At 39.2% G+C, this 16,260-nt stretch overlaps 1 protein-coding gene across 1 annotated transcript; it reads right to left on the bottom strand.

Annotated features, from left to right (window-relative positions):
* Nucleotides 1-1,477: 1,477 nt before the first annotated feature.
* On the bottom strand, nucleotides 1,478-6,867 carry LOC125228653 (2-oxo-4-hydroxy-4-carboxy-5-ureidoimidazoline decarboxylase-like). The gene is made up of 5 exons (XM_048133309.1): nucleotides 6,732-6,867; nucleotides 5,795-5,989; nucleotides 3,571-3,702; nucleotides 3,110-3,296; nucleotides 1,478-1,758 (listed from the first exon to the last, which is right to left on the bottom strand). The coding sequence occupies exons 2-5, from the start codon at nucleotides 5,976-5,978 to the stop codon at nucleotides 1,572-1,574; spliced, it is 690 nt and encodes a 229-aa protein (XP_047989266.1). The 5' UTR covers nucleotides 5,979-5,989; nucleotides 6,732-6,867; the 3' UTR covers nucleotides 1,478-1,571.
* Nucleotides 6,868-16,260: the final 9,393 nt, after the last annotated feature.

Genomic DNA, 16,260 nt, shown 5'->3' with positions numbered 1-16,260 from the left:
TCCATTCATGCCAGCTTTTGTACTGGCCAAGATTCGTGATTAGCCGGGTCCCAGGGCGAGGCACGTGGCGAGGCAATTTATTCGCGCGGCAAACGTGCTTCAGCCGAAGCAGTACGTGTGTTTTGCTCGGCTAAGGTAGCGTTCCCACTTAAGCGTCGCGTGTCTCGGGGCGCGCAACGGACGTCCGCGCCACGCCGCCTGAATGTAATTAAAAAAATGTACTGACGTTTTTTGAATTACATTCAGGCGACGTGGCGCGGACGTCCGTTCCGCACCTCAGGACATGAGTCTCTTAGATGTGGCCGGTCCCTAAGCATCCTGCTCCAAGGCACGACATAGCATGTTCGTCGCGTGAGCACATTGCCTCGGGACATGCCTCGCTCTTTGTGGACCTAGCTCGTGCTTGGCCTATATCATAAATTAAATATAACAAGATCATACCATCCCATACATTAAAATGCGACCGCCTAAGACCGCGCTTTAAGGTCCGACCGAGAACGATATTTTTGTCTCGGCCGAGAACGAGACCGAGACCGAGATTCAATTTGATTCTCGGCCGAGACCGAGACCGAGACCGAGAATTTGTAAAACAGTGAAAAACATGCAATTTTTACAAAAAAATGTTTTCATAATCGAAATTCGCTTGTTAATCAGGAAACCAAGAGCATGTTGGGCCCTACAACTTAGTGTTTAGTTCCGTAACTAGCCAAACCTACCGAACCCCTTACCTATCTACCGTAGCAAAATAGACTACGTCAGTGACAAACTAGTACGAGTATACGGTTGTTAAGGAAGACAAACTACTTTTTTTTTCATAGCGATTATTTCCAAAATGTTATGTATATCAAAAACATGATTATGGAAAACCCATACTTATTAAAAAAACTCAAAACGGCATCCACAAAGCTCAGAATTTCGTCCGATATTCGTCCATAATATAGGTAGGTAAGTATTGTTCTTCCTTGCTGACTTGATTTTTCGCTTCGTCGTCGTCTAGTCGTCTTCCACACACATCAAGTTGTCGTAAATATTTTACACTCTTTTATGAATTATACCTAGGTATTTGTTTGTTTTTGGCATAAAATATCGATAAAAACCCTACCAAAATCACTAAAATCGGGATACCAAACGGGCGATGTAACCAACGGAAAGCTAAAAACCGGACGCGAGTGCGCAATAAATTCAAAATCACAGTCTCGGTCTCGCCGAGAATCTCGGCCCATTTTGGCCGAGAACCGAGACCGAGATCTCGGCCCGATTTTCGGCCGAGAATGCCGAGACCGAGACCGAGATCTCGGTCGGACCTTACCGCGCTTACACTCCACCACACATAGATGGCGCCACAAAAAAATGTCTTGTAGCTTTCGATTATACTTGTAAATGGCGTTAAGTGTCACTTTTGACATAGATTTACGGATCGGAATTGACACTTAATGCCAATCTACAAATAATCGGTGGCAACAAGGCATTTTTTTGTGGCGCCATCTATGTGTGGTGGAGTGTAAGCGCGTTCGTAGGCGGTCGCATTTTAATGTATGGGATGGTATGATCTTGTTATATTTAATTTATGCCTATATTAATTCTTGTTTGACGATGTCGAGGATCCTCAATTTGCATATTTTCTTGACTTCCTCGATCCCGGTCAGTATCTCCTGGGCCCGGGTGTTGGTGTATCGCTTCTGTAAGCCGTCGATTATGGAGTCAACTTTGTTCTCTCTCGCGCATATGATGAAGGGGAAGCCAAACTTGGCTTTGTATCTGTAAAAAAACAACATTGTAGTTTTATTGGTAAGTTGCGTCACAGATCATATAAATTTGATGGAATGGCGTTGTTTTTTTTATGGGATAGGAGGCAAACGAGCAGACAGGTCGCCTGATGGTAAGTTATCACTGCCGCCCATGGACACCCGAAACACCAGAGGTTTTGGAGGTGCGTTGCCGGCCTTTAAGATGGGTGTACGCTCTTTTCTTGAAGATTTGAAGGTCGTATCGGTCCGGAAATACCGCAGGCGACAATTCATTCCACAGTTTAGCTGTGCGGGGCAGGAAGTTTCTGGAGAAACGCACAGTTGAGGACACAGGATTATAAGAGAATCCTACAAAATTAAGACGTCACCTAGACCTAGGAAAATACCAAACCAAATAGGAGATCCTTTTTTCGCTTTGCAAAATTGTTGGTCACAGATTGCGGCGCTCTTAGCGGAAAATGACGGAACTACAAGCATTCCAACCATCAACGGCATCAACCCTTAGTTCTCGAAGTAGCGTTTGTAGTAAACAACCATAGATGGCGTTAGTGACTATTAATATAGGCAAGTCCTACTTGGCCGAGAGGCGGTCAAACCCCGCTGCGTGCTCCTCGGCCAATCATCCAGCTCCCAAATGAATGATACAAGTGTCAATGAAGCATACTTATCATTCCTGTAATAAGCGAGACATGCTCGACCGAGAGGCGGTCAAGCCTCGGGAGTAAAGACTCGCGCCGCTAGTCGACCGCCCAGGTTCGGATGCAGTTTTAAATCAGTGTATAAACATCAGTGAAGCATACTTCTCGTTCCTGTAGCCTATAAACGAAACCTGCTCGGCCGAGAGGCGGTCAAGCCCCGCCGCGCGCTGCTCCGCGGTCGACTCGGTAGTCATCTCACCTCTCGCTGCTAATCGACAGGCCACAGGTCTGGATGCAGTTTTAAAACTTGAATGCAATAAGTGTCAGTAACGCATACTTCTCGTTCGTGTAGCCTATAAGCGAGACCTGCTCGGCCGAAAGGCGGTCAAGCCCCGCTTCGCGCTGCTCAGCGGTCGACTCGGGAGTCAGCTCACCTCTCGCCGCTAGTCGACAGGCCACATCCGGGTGCAGTTTTAAATGAATGCTACAAGTGTAAGTGAAGCATACTTGTCGTTTCTGCAATGGCGGTGACGGTCAAAGCTTACCACGCGCCGTCGGCCGACCAATCAGCTCCTCAATTAGGTACACAAGTTACAAGTGTTAGTGAAGCATACTTGTCGTTTCTGCAATGGCGGTGACGGTCAAAGCTTACCACGCGCCTTCAGCCGACCAATCATGCAGCTCCTCAATTAGGTACACGTTACAAGTGTTAGTGAAGCATACTTCTCATTCCTGTAGCCTATAAGCGAGACCTGCTCGGCCGAGAGGCGGTCAACCCCCGCCGCGCGCTGCTCAGCGGTCAACTCGGGAGTCAGCTCACCTCTCGCCGCTAGTCGACAGGCCACATCCGGGTGCAGTTTTAGATGAACGCTACAAGTGTAAGTGAAGCATACTTGTCGTTTCTGCAATGGCGGTGTCGGTCAAAGCCTACCATGCGCCGTCAGCCGACTAACCAGCTCCTCAATTAGGTACACAAGTTACTTACAAGTGTTAGTGAAGCATACTTCTCATTCCTGTAGCCTATAAGCGAGACCTGCTCAGCCGAGAGGCGCCGCGCGATACTCAGCAGTCGACTCGGAAGTTAACTCGCCTCGCGCCGCTGGTTGATCGTTCAGCTCTGGGTGCAGTTTTAAATTAGTGTTATAAACGTCGGTGAAGCATACTTCTCGTTCCTGTAGCCTATAAGCGAGACCTGCTCCGCCGAGAGGCGGTCAAGCCCCGCCGCGCGCTGCTCAGCGGTCGACTCGGGGTTAACTCGCCTCGCGCCGCTAATCGACCGGCCAGGTCTGGGTGCAGTTTTAGGACGACTAGCTTTTCTGAAATCATATGTGAAGAGCGTTTAACGAATGACCAAAAAAATACCAATATTTGGTTGACTGTCTACACCCTGTTTTTATTGAATTCCGTTAACTTTAAGGGAAGGTTCTTTAGGTAAAATACAATTAATTTCTCTGAGAAACTAACGTCATAACTCTTACGGATATCAAGTTATTAAAAAAATAATAGTTATTTGTTATACAAGGGGGCAAAGTTGTATTTTAACGCCGAGTGTGGAATTGAAAAACGAGCAAGTGAAAGGATTCTATAGTTGAACCACGAGCGAAGCGAGTGGTTCGAAAATAGAATCCTGAACTTGCGAGTTTTTTAACACACGAGAAGTAAAATACATTTGCACCCGAGTGTAACACAAAACTTTTCCCCTCACTGTAGCGAGGAAACTACAACGCAAAAAATGCGTTTATCACTGCTTCCAGTAGTTCCACAGGTGGTAAATCATCTTTATTACTAGATTTACCTACTTTTATCATTTTTAAAGCAGTTAATTTGACTTTATTCAAGATCAAATTACTTTACCCACTAGTGGATAAAATGCGTTTTTACCCGCTGGTATTAAAGGACAAAACACGTGTTTCCGAGCTAGTGAGGGGAAAAGATAATTACTGAACACGTGTGTGACAGCCTTTACCAATTTCAAATGATATTTGCACGATATTTGTTTTGATATGTGCCGTCAGTCACTTGACACTAACTTGAAAGTTATTCTTAAGGGTCTTTCACACTAATAAATCAATTTATTATATATGAAAATGATGTTTTTTTTTTGCGAATTTAATTAAAAGTGATATACAGGGTGGTTCCTGATGATGAACTAGCAACGTGTCGAATTTAACGGAAAACAAAAAAAAGGCGGTGTATTAATAACTGCCAACAAACTGTTTTGCAGTTTGGCGGTATTTTGTAAACTGTAATATCAATGTAACTATCGTGTCTGAAGAAGAAAAAAAAATAGGCAGTCAACCAAATCTTGGCACTACAGTTTTCTATTATAGATTTAGACTAACAGTTCATAATTTTAGAACAAAACAGGATTTAAAGCCTATTGCCCGACGTTTCGAACATCACATTAAATCAATGTAAGTGTTTACGCGATTAAGTCCCGTTTTGTTCTAAAATTTCAAAGCCTATTGCCTATTTTAACCTATTGGTGTGACTAGGGTAAGCCGACTTTTGCTGTATGGTTAGTTGTGGTGGCCTGGAAAACTGAGGGTTTAGAACGCATACAATTTTGCCTGATCATAGAATCTAGTTACAAAATTTCATGGGAATCGGTTGAGAATTGCGACCCGTAGACGAGAACATCAGTACTTACAAAAGCAAATCGAGTTAAAACGTAGCCTTCGCTATCGTTTCGATCCATTAGCACTTAGGTATCACGGTCTGATTGGGATGTTAATCAAAACTTAGGGTGTGCGGTGCGGTAGTTCTGCGAGTTCTCAGTTGGAGTACCTACTACTAGTAGTAGTAATCACTTTATTGTGTACAACAGTTTATATAAAATTTGTAGGGACAGAGATACAAAGGCGAGCTTATCCCTATAAGGGATCTCTTCCAGCTAACCTACTACTACTACTAGTTACACAGACCAACCCCTATAGACATCCATTACAAGACGACTCGCGGTCGCCAGCCTTCCTAGTATTTGCACTGATATAAGCGCGGGCGCTCGCCGTGCCCGATCAGTAGCGACCAAGTAACAGACCCGAAAGCAGCGCGTGTTTTTCGCAGTAAAAAAATTTAAAAAGGGTATTTTGATGTCTTAAAGATGTCCACCTGTAGTGTGAAATGGTGTGGAAAGGTAACAAGAAGCTCAAATTTAAAAACAGACGTCATTACATTCCACATAAAAGTCATATTTATAATTTATTCAGAGCCGGCATAGGTCAACTTACATTGGCCACTTACGCGTCAGTAGAGGGACAGTCCCTTTCATCTGGCGCGACTGCGCGCCGTCCTTGAAACGGCCAATCACAGCGCGCTTAACACATTCCCCGCCCGCTCCTCGCACCCCTGGCACTGGTGACTCGTATCGCGAACAAAATATACAAGATTGCTACTCTATAGACTCACCGTTTTCAGAAATCTCATCCAAATACTTTGCGAAGGCCTCGCACAGTTCGTCCACACTCGCAAATGGCCGTTTCGTCTTCACTCGGCCCGCTGCTTCCGTACACAGCTCTATGACATTTCCGAACATCCACTCAAATTGTTCTTCGGATAAGTTGTTCACTTCCGACACAGTTATTAGAGACATGGCTTTGAGCTCTGCGAATACAAAAAATGCGTTTTGTGAAGTTAATTGAGGAATGGTCCATACAAATTTCCACTCCCCCGTTTTAGAAAAGTGGGGGTTAGAAATAGACAATAGGTATCCCATGTCACACTTCATCCCTTCAACTATCTCCACTTAAAAAATCACGTCAATTCGTCGCTATACGTTTTGCCGTGAAAGACGGTCGAACAGACACACAAACTGTCCCATTTATAATATTGGCAACGATTTTGACAGCCGATGTAAAGTGTTGTTTTAAACGTGAAACTTGTTTGAAATTATGACGCTTACTCGACCCTTGTACAGGCGGATCAAAATCGTTGCATACTTAGCTTGGTCTGACTTGTACACACTTATAAATAACACAAAAATCACACAAATAAACTTATTCCGATGTTTCATTGTATAAACATAGCTATATGGGCCATTTTTTTCAAAGTTGTCCACTCCACTTTTTTTTTGGATTTGGAAATTTTTATGTGTTTTCCACTCAGAATCGCGAGCTCTTTCAATCCTAATAGGAGAAAAAAGTGTCCCAAGGTTTTTCCCATTCCGTTACCATTTTTTCATACATTTGTATGGCGGTAACGGAATGGAAGGTTCCAAAAAATCCTATCAGGATCGAAAGAGCTCTCGATTCTGAGTATGAATAGCGTATGTCCCATGTTACAAAAAAAGTGGGGTGGACAACTTTAAAAAAAATGGCCCATGTTTGACCATTTTATATTCATTTACCTCAAATAGATATTCGAAAGTATCCACTACAGGTGCGCTGAACTTTGACTGTATGTATATTGATGACTTAAAATGATGTATGGGCACCGAACGTCACTAAGTACACTGGTGTAAGCACTACAAGCTACAAGTCACTGACACCGACTGACCGACTCTTATCAGAACGCTATCGGAAGCAGTTATAAGGTCGTTAAAGTTCAAATATTATTAGATAATGGTGAAGATATTTTGGCTTATCTCGAATTGGCGAGACGAGAGCATTTCATCAGCCTCGTATGTTCATTGTGTGATAGCTAAGATATTTTTACAAAATTTCGTTAGGTGCAAGGACGATACCTATATACAGTATATACCGGGACTTACATAGTCATACAATAAAGTGTACCTCTGAAATGAATGGGCCATTTATGGATAATAGTACTACTGTTCCGCAGCCTAGATGTCGCAAAAATCATATTTTCGTTAAAATTTTTGCTTGTTTTTAATTTATTATAATAACAAAATGACGTATTTCTTTTTTATAATGACGACAACAACGTACAAGGCGAAATCTGCGGTTTCTTTTTGTAGCAGATAGCACCTTGTACGCTATGTACCCAGATATAGACTCTGCGCGCTGAGCTGAGGTCCACTTTATTTAATTTTGCAATCAACCCTCAACTGTCCATGTTTTCTAACAAAATATCTGGTGCTTTATTTCATACATTGTACAACATATTTTAAGTACAAGCTTCCCTATTCCACATCTCGGACACTACGGATCAAATATATCAAAGAGGCGCGTTCCTAGCACACATTCTAAGCTCGTGTAGGTGAACGCGTACTATGATTGTATGAGTGAGATGTGACAGGTTGACTGTTCGCGTTTTTGACAGGCGGTAACTGTGAGGTAGCCGAGAGGGGGTGGGCTGCGCTTTCAGCGGGGAGCGGAAGTGGCCATACTGTACGATAGTACTCTTTATTATACTGTGCCTATTCTAAACACTCGCTTCTCTTAAAGTAAGAGACATTTTATGTGTCAGATGTATTGCGGCGGCGAAGGGCGGATAAATCAGCGGTAACGGGCCCCGCGGGGCCTCGCCGCGACAAATGGCCCCGCGGGGCCCCTTTCGCGAATTATTACAAATGCAAACTGGTTTAATGGCAATTTTGATTTGGCATGCTTATTTAAGCGAGAGGCATGTTTAATTTATGTGCAGCTAACCTATGAAATTGGACTGCAAAAAAAAAAAGTGCGTGGAAATAGTACATTACGATACAAGTGCGTAAAAAAGGAAGTTCGAAACGAGTGGCGATAAATTAAAACACGACGAATACGAATTTCCTTTTCGCACGTGTATCGTACGACGTTTTTCAGTACAGATGAGCCTCCGAAGTTTCGACCTGGCATATAATGAACCACTTCTCGCACTAGTGCGTAAAAAACACCATCTGTAGGTACTGAAAAATATATTAAAATAATAATAATTATGATCGATTAGCAATTGTTTGCGTATACAAATCATTATTGTTATTATTTGTATGTCTTACCATATCTCGGGACAATGGGGTCCCGGACTTTTGGAAGGCATGTGTGGAGCTGAATCCAACAGCACAGAGGCCCTTTTAGACACTATTATTATTTGTTTCTTTAGTTTTCTCAGCACTCTAAGGAGAACTGGGTGTAATGAAATGCACGAGCCGAAGCCAAGTGCACCTCATGTTAATATTTAGAGCTTAATGTGTCCCACTGCTGGGCAAAGCTAGGCCTCCCCCCTCTTTTTTCACTCGACCCTGTTTGGAGCAACATCTGGCCAATCTTCAAAAAGGAGTCCAAGTTATCCCGCCATCGCTGACGTGGTCTGCCGGATCCCAAATCATAGTTATTTATATTAAGAGGATACGGTAGCGAAAATGCTAAAATGGAAAGGAGCCCCCCCTTTCAATTTGGGAATTTTAGTTAAATATACAAGTGTTATTAACTAGATTTATGGAAAAAAAATTGTCTATTATCTAAGAACAACTCAATCAAAAGATATTTCAAATAAATCTTTAAAATCGAGGTTCCGCTCTCGACTCTTTCCTCCTTCAAAACTTAATCAATCGGAACGAAATTTGAGAATCTGAATAACAATGAAATAATCTATGTCGGACCGTTTAGCTTTTTTGGTTAATTGTTCTAATCTAATCTTGAGTATCACACCTTTTTTGCGCCACAATGAAAAAGGCCGTTTTTGGAAATTTCTGATTGGCTCTAGAATCTTTAAAAAGCAGAATATCAAAAAAATCAAAACGGTCCGACACAGATAAAAATAATAACAATCTGTGTTGACAAAATCATTGCTCTATCTTCAAAAACCAGGGAGGAAATAGTCGAGAGCGTTTGTATGGAGAATTGACCCCTACCGTATCGTCTTAAGTCATCATTCGCTTGCCCTTATCCCAATTACTTGGGGTCGGCGCAGCATGTCTTTTTCTTCCATAGATACCTCTTTATAAAACGTCATCTCATCATTCACTTGCATTCGTTCCATATCATCTCTCACGCAGTCCATCCACCTTTTTCTCTGGCTTTCCTTTACCGCTTCCTCCTTCCAACACTCATTCGTTGACTTGTTTCAATCAATCAAAATATTTATTCGTAATAAGCTTAAAACTATACTGTATACAATATGCAAAACAAAGTATTACTTTTTCGTTTGGTAACATAACTATTAATTAACTAGCTTTTAGCTTCGCTCGCGTTAAATTCGAAAATTGCGGAATGTTCCATAAAACTTCCACCCCCTATTTTAGGAAATGGTGGATTAGAAAGAGGCAAAAAGTAGCCTATGTCACTCTCCATCCCTTCAACTATCTCCACTTAAAAAATCACGTCAATTCGTCGCTCCGTTTTGCCGTGAAAGACGGACGAAGAAACAGACACTCACCCTTTCCCATTTATAATATTAGTAAGTATAAGTACAAAATTAATTTTCCACAATCACTCTACTGCGTCCACTTCTTAATAAAATTGTCCACTATGGCCTAGATACGTCTATAATCGGATATAATATACATTTTATTTATTATCAACAGTTTAAAGATGTCCTGTTTGCATTTTGCATTTCGATAGATACTGCATTACCTACCCGTTGGTTTACTTAAATTCATCCGATACCATTTTATAACAAAACATGGCGTCGTACCGAATTTATCTAAATTTAGGGAGTGGGTCTACCTGTGGATTGGACAACACCCAAGGCCGACACAAAAAAACGAAGGGTTTCAATCCAACGTGTATGTAGTTTTTTTTTTCATTCTCAGAAACGAGTTCCCTTACATATTGTCCGTTTGGTAATGGCCGATTCTATCCATCTACAGACATCTTTGTTTTTTTTTTGTGACAGGCAAACGAGCAGACGGATCGCCTGATGGTAAGCGAACACTGCCGCGGCCGCGACAGCCCAGTGGCGCCCACACTGGGGATTGTATTTTCTAATAAAAATAGTAAACCAGTATAATCAACGCCCCTGTAATGGACGCTACACCAATAATGGAAGTAATGGAACGGTATAGAAAAATTATTTAATTTTTATTTATCATTCGTTTGTAAAACAAAAACACTGGCAGCCTTTTACGATAAAGTAGAAATGAACAATCTAAATTTAAAGATCTGTTTCGCATTAATCTTCTTACCAATAATCTAAACATGGGCAATAGGCATTGATCGGAATGACGTCGGTCGGTGCAACGAAACGAAGTACATAGGTATGTAAGTATATTTATTTCCGTTGAAAGTTGAAACTTTCAAATGAGAGGCCTTTCATTTAGCGTACGGACTTTAAAATATTACAACATGTTCAGATATTTAAAACGAGATGCCTAATTGCTCCTTGCATATCGGCAAGATCAGCGATAATTGCCTCGTCGCCCAGTCGCTAATTGTCTGTCTGCGTAGCTGTCAATTCAATTCAATTCAAAATTCAAAATATCTTTATTCATGTAGGCCTAGTTACAAGCTCTTATGAATAGTTCATTACATATATATTATGATCTTAATCTAACCTAATTATCAGAGCAATTTATTGTTGTAAATTATTGTTCATAATAATATTGAGTCTATAATATACAATTTCATATAAAAATAATCGTTAAACAAAAAATATATAATTAGGTATATGTATATATAAAAATACATGTCTAGAATATTTCTAGGAAAAATCCAATGTCCAAAAAAATACAATATTAATTTCATCAACAATAATAATAATAAAAAAACGTAAAAATAAGAAACCATTTCGAATAACAATTAATCCCACGTTGTTTTATCATTCATGTAGTCTTGTGTTGTATAATAAGCTTTGGAAATGAGTACACGCTTTACATGATTCTTAAATTTATTAATTGACAAGTCAGTAATATGATTCGGAAGTTTATTATAAAATCGAACACAATTACCCATGAATGATTTTTTAATTTTACAGAGCCGTGTGAAGGGCACCGCGAGTTTATGTTTATTTCTAGTATTTATATTATGTACATCACAGTTTTTCTTAAAATTACAAATGTTTTTATGTACATACATAATATTCTCATAAATATATTGACAATGCACTGTCATTATATTAATGTCCTTAAATTTATCTCTAAGTGAGTCTCTATGGTTCATTTTATATATTGCTCGAATAGCCCTCTTCTGCAGAATAAATATGGTATTTATCTCTGAAGCACTGCCCCAAAGTAAAATACCATATGACATAATGCTGTGAAAGTAACTAAAATAAACTAATCGAGCTGTTTTCACGTCTGTTAACTGACGGATCTTGCTCACTGCAAAAGCTGCAGAACTAAGTCTATTCGAGAGGTTAACAATATGGGGACCCCACTGAAGTTTAGAATCTAAAGTTATACCAAGAAAAACTGTACTATCTACCAGTTCTAATTCCTCATCCTTCACAACGACACTTGTTTGCTCATTCCTTACGTTACTATTAGTGACAAACTTAATACATTTAGTCTTTTTTTCATTTAATAATAAATTATTAGCATTGAACCAGTTCACTACTTTAGAGATAGCATTGTTTACATCACTGTGAGCTTGTTGCTGTCGTTTGAGTTTGAAAATAAGTGAGGTGTCGTCTGCAAACAATACTATATCATGGTGGGTCTTTACAAGGAATGGCAAGTCATTTATGTAGATAAGGAACAGGAAAGGCCCCAATATTGATCCCTGTGGTACACCCATAGAGACCAATGACCCAGTTGATCTCTGTCCATTGACATCTACCCTTTGTATTCTACCATTTAAGTAGGACTTGAGTAAATCTAGTGCTGATCCTCTGACTCCATAATAATGTAGTTTCCTGATCAATGTTTCATGACAAACACAGTCGAAGGCCTTAGATAAATCACAAAAGATACCTAAAGCATCTTGTGACTCCTCCCAGGCATCGAAAATATGCTTAATTAGCTCAACACCAGCATCGGTTGTCGAGCGACCCCGTGTGAAGCCAAATTGCTTATTATGCATTAAATTATTAACGTTAAAATGTCGTACTAATTGAGAAAGAACTAATTTTTCAAATATTTTACTGAAAGTTGGCAGCACAGATATTGGTCTAAAGTTAGTGGGGTCAGAGTGGCTGCCGGATTTAAATAAAGGAGTTATTTTGCTATGTTTCATTAGATCAGGAAACTCGCCGCAGTCAACACTGTTGTTGAATATAACTGCTAAGTCAGGCGCTACAATCTCAACTAAGGATTTTACGGCATGGACGGAGACCCCCAGAGGTCACTAGTTTTTTTGACATTAATTGATTTAAATGCCTTTACTATATCTGAGGTACAAACATGTTCAAAATAAAGGTCTCTACAACACTCAGGAACGTTTTCCTCTAATAATGTGACGGCAGATAAGGGTGATGAATTTAAACCCTTAGTTGTGAATGCTGGTATCTCGGTGAAAAATTTTTCGAACTCTGTTGCTACTTCAAAATTGGAATCTATAATTTTGTTATCAATATTCAGTTTAATATCTTTTACTGCGTGTTTCGAGCGACCAGTTTCCACATTAATTACTTTCCACGTTGCTTTAATAATGTCAGAGCTATTTTTTATTTTATTACTAAGATAATTTCGCTTAGCGATATGACAATCTATCTTGAACTTCTTCGAATATTGCTTAACATGTTCTTTAAATTCATCACTCGTATTAAACCGCCGTTCTTCATACAAGGCATACAATGCACGTCTTCGTTGATGTAACTCTGCAGTAGCCCACTCACTAAAAACTGATGCACCACTAACTACGACCGATTTTGAAGTAAATATTGCATTATAATGTTGCAGAAAAGTGTGAAAGAATGAATTATACATACTATTAGGACTCATATCGGAAGACAGGGAGGGTAGCGCCTGAACCAAACTTTGCTTCATTCGTTCCACGCGGTCGGAGGTTACTGGTACAAAAGTTATTTGTTTTCTCAAAGTATTTTTCCTTAATGTCTCAAATACTATCAATTGGCCTAAATGGTCTGATTCTAAGTTGCTAGTAGGAAAAATATCAGTGAAAATATTATCTATACAGGTGGCACTAGTGGCAGTCACTCTAGTAGGCTCCATAAAAATATGATTGAGATTACATGATTTGAAAAGATTCAACAATCTGATACTTATTGTTGAATTTTCCAAGATATTTACATTAAAGTCGCCGCATATAAGTATTTTTTTACTAGAAGATGATATTTTAAGTAGCACAGATTCCATAATTTTTTCAAAAGTTTCAAAATTACTTAATGGCGGCCTATACACACAGACAACAATAAATTGCTCCAATTCTACAGCACTTAGTTCTATAGTCCGTTCAACAGACATGGAAACAATATCCTTACGTTCCTTAAATTTTAACTGGCTATTTATTATAATTAACGACCCACCATGTATGGAACTATGTCTGGTGAACGAACTTGCCACCTGGTGATTATTAAATTGAGGCATTAATTCATTGTTTTTTAACCAGTGTTCAGTAATACATAAAATGTCTACATAAAATTCGTTCATGAATAGTTCAATTTGTAAATCTTTTCCTCTAATACATTGAATATTTTGATGCACCAGGTGGATATACTTTCCTTGCTCACAGTATTGATTCTTATAGTTACTTAAAATTAAATTGCCAGAGACAGAATCTTTTGTCTTAGAAGCTAGTTTAAATCATTGGTTATGACTGGAACCAATTCCAAGTTCATACTTTGCTGCTCAATAGGAGCAGAGTTGTCTGCCAAATTCTTGGCAGAAATGTCAAATAAATAGGATAGCGATAAAGCTATTTGTCTTTTATAATAATTTGAAAGGTAACATTTACCTTTAGTCAAAAACACCATAGGCATATGGTATTTACTAACAAATTTGTTAGTGTCAATTATGCTAACCTTACTACTATATGTACAAAGATTATATAAAGCTACATTCAACTTATGTCTAGTGTTATTTTCTTTTTTTCTGCCTCTGACATCTGGTTACAATAGGGGAATGTAAAGAAAATAATTTCATGCACTGCCAATGAGTTTAATTGTTCATAATATTTTACTAAATTATTTTTGTTTACATTAGCCCTATTCCCCATAAAGATAAGCAGTGTTGTCTTACTATTGATATTACTGTCGTTTAAAATTTGTTTAATGATATTTTCAAAGCTGCTATGAGGCAGACAGTTATTGATTGTACTAAGTCCCTTTAAGTAAAAATTTAAAAATGAGCTCATATTGCTCCCAATCTCATCACAGTACATAACAACATTAGGTTTAGGTGTGCTTTGTTGTGAAGTGTGGAAGGGGCCATTATCATTCATTTGCCCCTGCGGTAAACTGTCACACAGGCTTGGGTCAAGCGCACTGGTCGACAAATCTCCAGTCACTTGCTTACATGCACATGCCTGGGCATTTGTCAACGACTCAAACCGCTCTGAATTATGCTTAATCTGGGATATTAAATCATCCATGGCTAAAGAATATTCACTAATAACTTTTTTTGAACTCTCATTTATCACATCTAAAGATTTTATTGAATCCTCTAGGCTTTGAATTTTTAACTTTAATGCCTGTGTGTCAGTTTCATACTGTAATCTACTGTGTTCTAACTGAGCTGTATACAAATCTAACTTATCTACTAAACTTATATTAACTTTACAAAATCTCAATTTTTTAAAAAACAATTTATTAATTTTTGACATCTTTTGATTTTTTTTGATCAGTTTATTTAATTTTATATACTTCTTTAGTTTGTTTCCGCTGCAATTTACTAACCTTGGTGTAGTGGCATCATTGGTTAAGTCTGTAGTTACTGAAGGGTTTTCAATTGCTGCGGTAACCAACTGAGATGCAGGCCGGACCAGTTCCTCGAACAAGGTCTGAGTGTGTGCCGCAGCTGCTTGGTTTTGGGCCTCCCGTAGCTCGTAGATGTGTTCGTGGGCGTCGTGCAGTGCTCTCTCCAATGAGTCGATGTCTTTCAGGGCCTGTTCATATGCAGCATTACACTCCATAAACCTGTCAACCGTCTCCTGAAGCCGGGCCCGCTCCGAGTTTACATTATTAAAATCACTCTCTAGTGTACACAGTTCCTTTTTTAACTTATCGTTTTTATCAATTATCAATAATAGCTCCTTCTCACTGTCTTCTCTTTCACTGAGCAATTGAGCACTAAACTCCTTGGATTGTTTTAATTCCAGCAAGGTAAGTTGGAGCTTATCACACTTCTCAGGCTCCTGCTGGAGAGCCGCTGCTGCAGCGGCGGCAGCTGCTCTGCGTGTTTGCATTGTAAATGGGTTTTTAAAAGAATTAAAAACAAAAACAAAGCAAGGAATTGCCTACTCAAGCTCAGCGGTTACTTACATGAAATAGTGACGTTTCACTATGCCTACACTTGTTCTAGCCTTGTACAATGATTAACACTGAAAAAGAAACACAATCGGTACTAACTAGTGGTAATAAGACTCAGAAAGTGTACAAAGGCGAACAGATATTTCAAATTTATAACCTATAACGGCTACAAACCTGAGACATCAAAGACACTTGTAAACGTCACTAAAGCACTTCACTACTTATATTTATACAAAACTTAATGTTAAATATACTAATTTCACGCTTTAAATACTAATTAATACTTAAAATATGCTTAAAAAATAATTATTTCAAAGGGACCTAGCAAAATCAGCTGCTTATCGTTTGACAGCCAGGGTTGCCATCAAATCAGGGTTGCCTCATTTAAAGCCTGAGAATATGCAGTGTACATGTTCTTGAAATACGTATTAGTATGTAATTTATGTACGATGTTTAATATATTAATAATCTACTATTATAACAGCTAGGGTCTCTCATATTCAGCCCCTAAAGGGCAGGGACAGCAATAAAAAATACAGCCTTATATAAACCAAATAGTAGTTATAATCTTATAATCCTCAATAAACAGTGTATTATGCAACATCATTATACTTTAATTAAGTGCAAAGTTGCGTAACAATTAAGCAATAATCATAACAGCAGCCCGGTAATGCCTAAACAAACACCGAATA

The sequence above is a fragment of the Leguminivora glycinivorella genome, chromosome 8 (assembly GCF_023078275.1).
Source record: "Leguminivora glycinivorella isolate SPB_JAAS2020 chromosome 8, LegGlyc_1.1, whole genome shotgun sequence".
Taxonomy (NCBI): Eukaryota; Metazoa; Arthropoda; class Insecta; order Lepidoptera; family Tortricidae; genus Leguminivora; species Leguminivora glycinivorella.
This window is presented reverse-complemented; position numbering and strand designations above follow the sequence as displayed.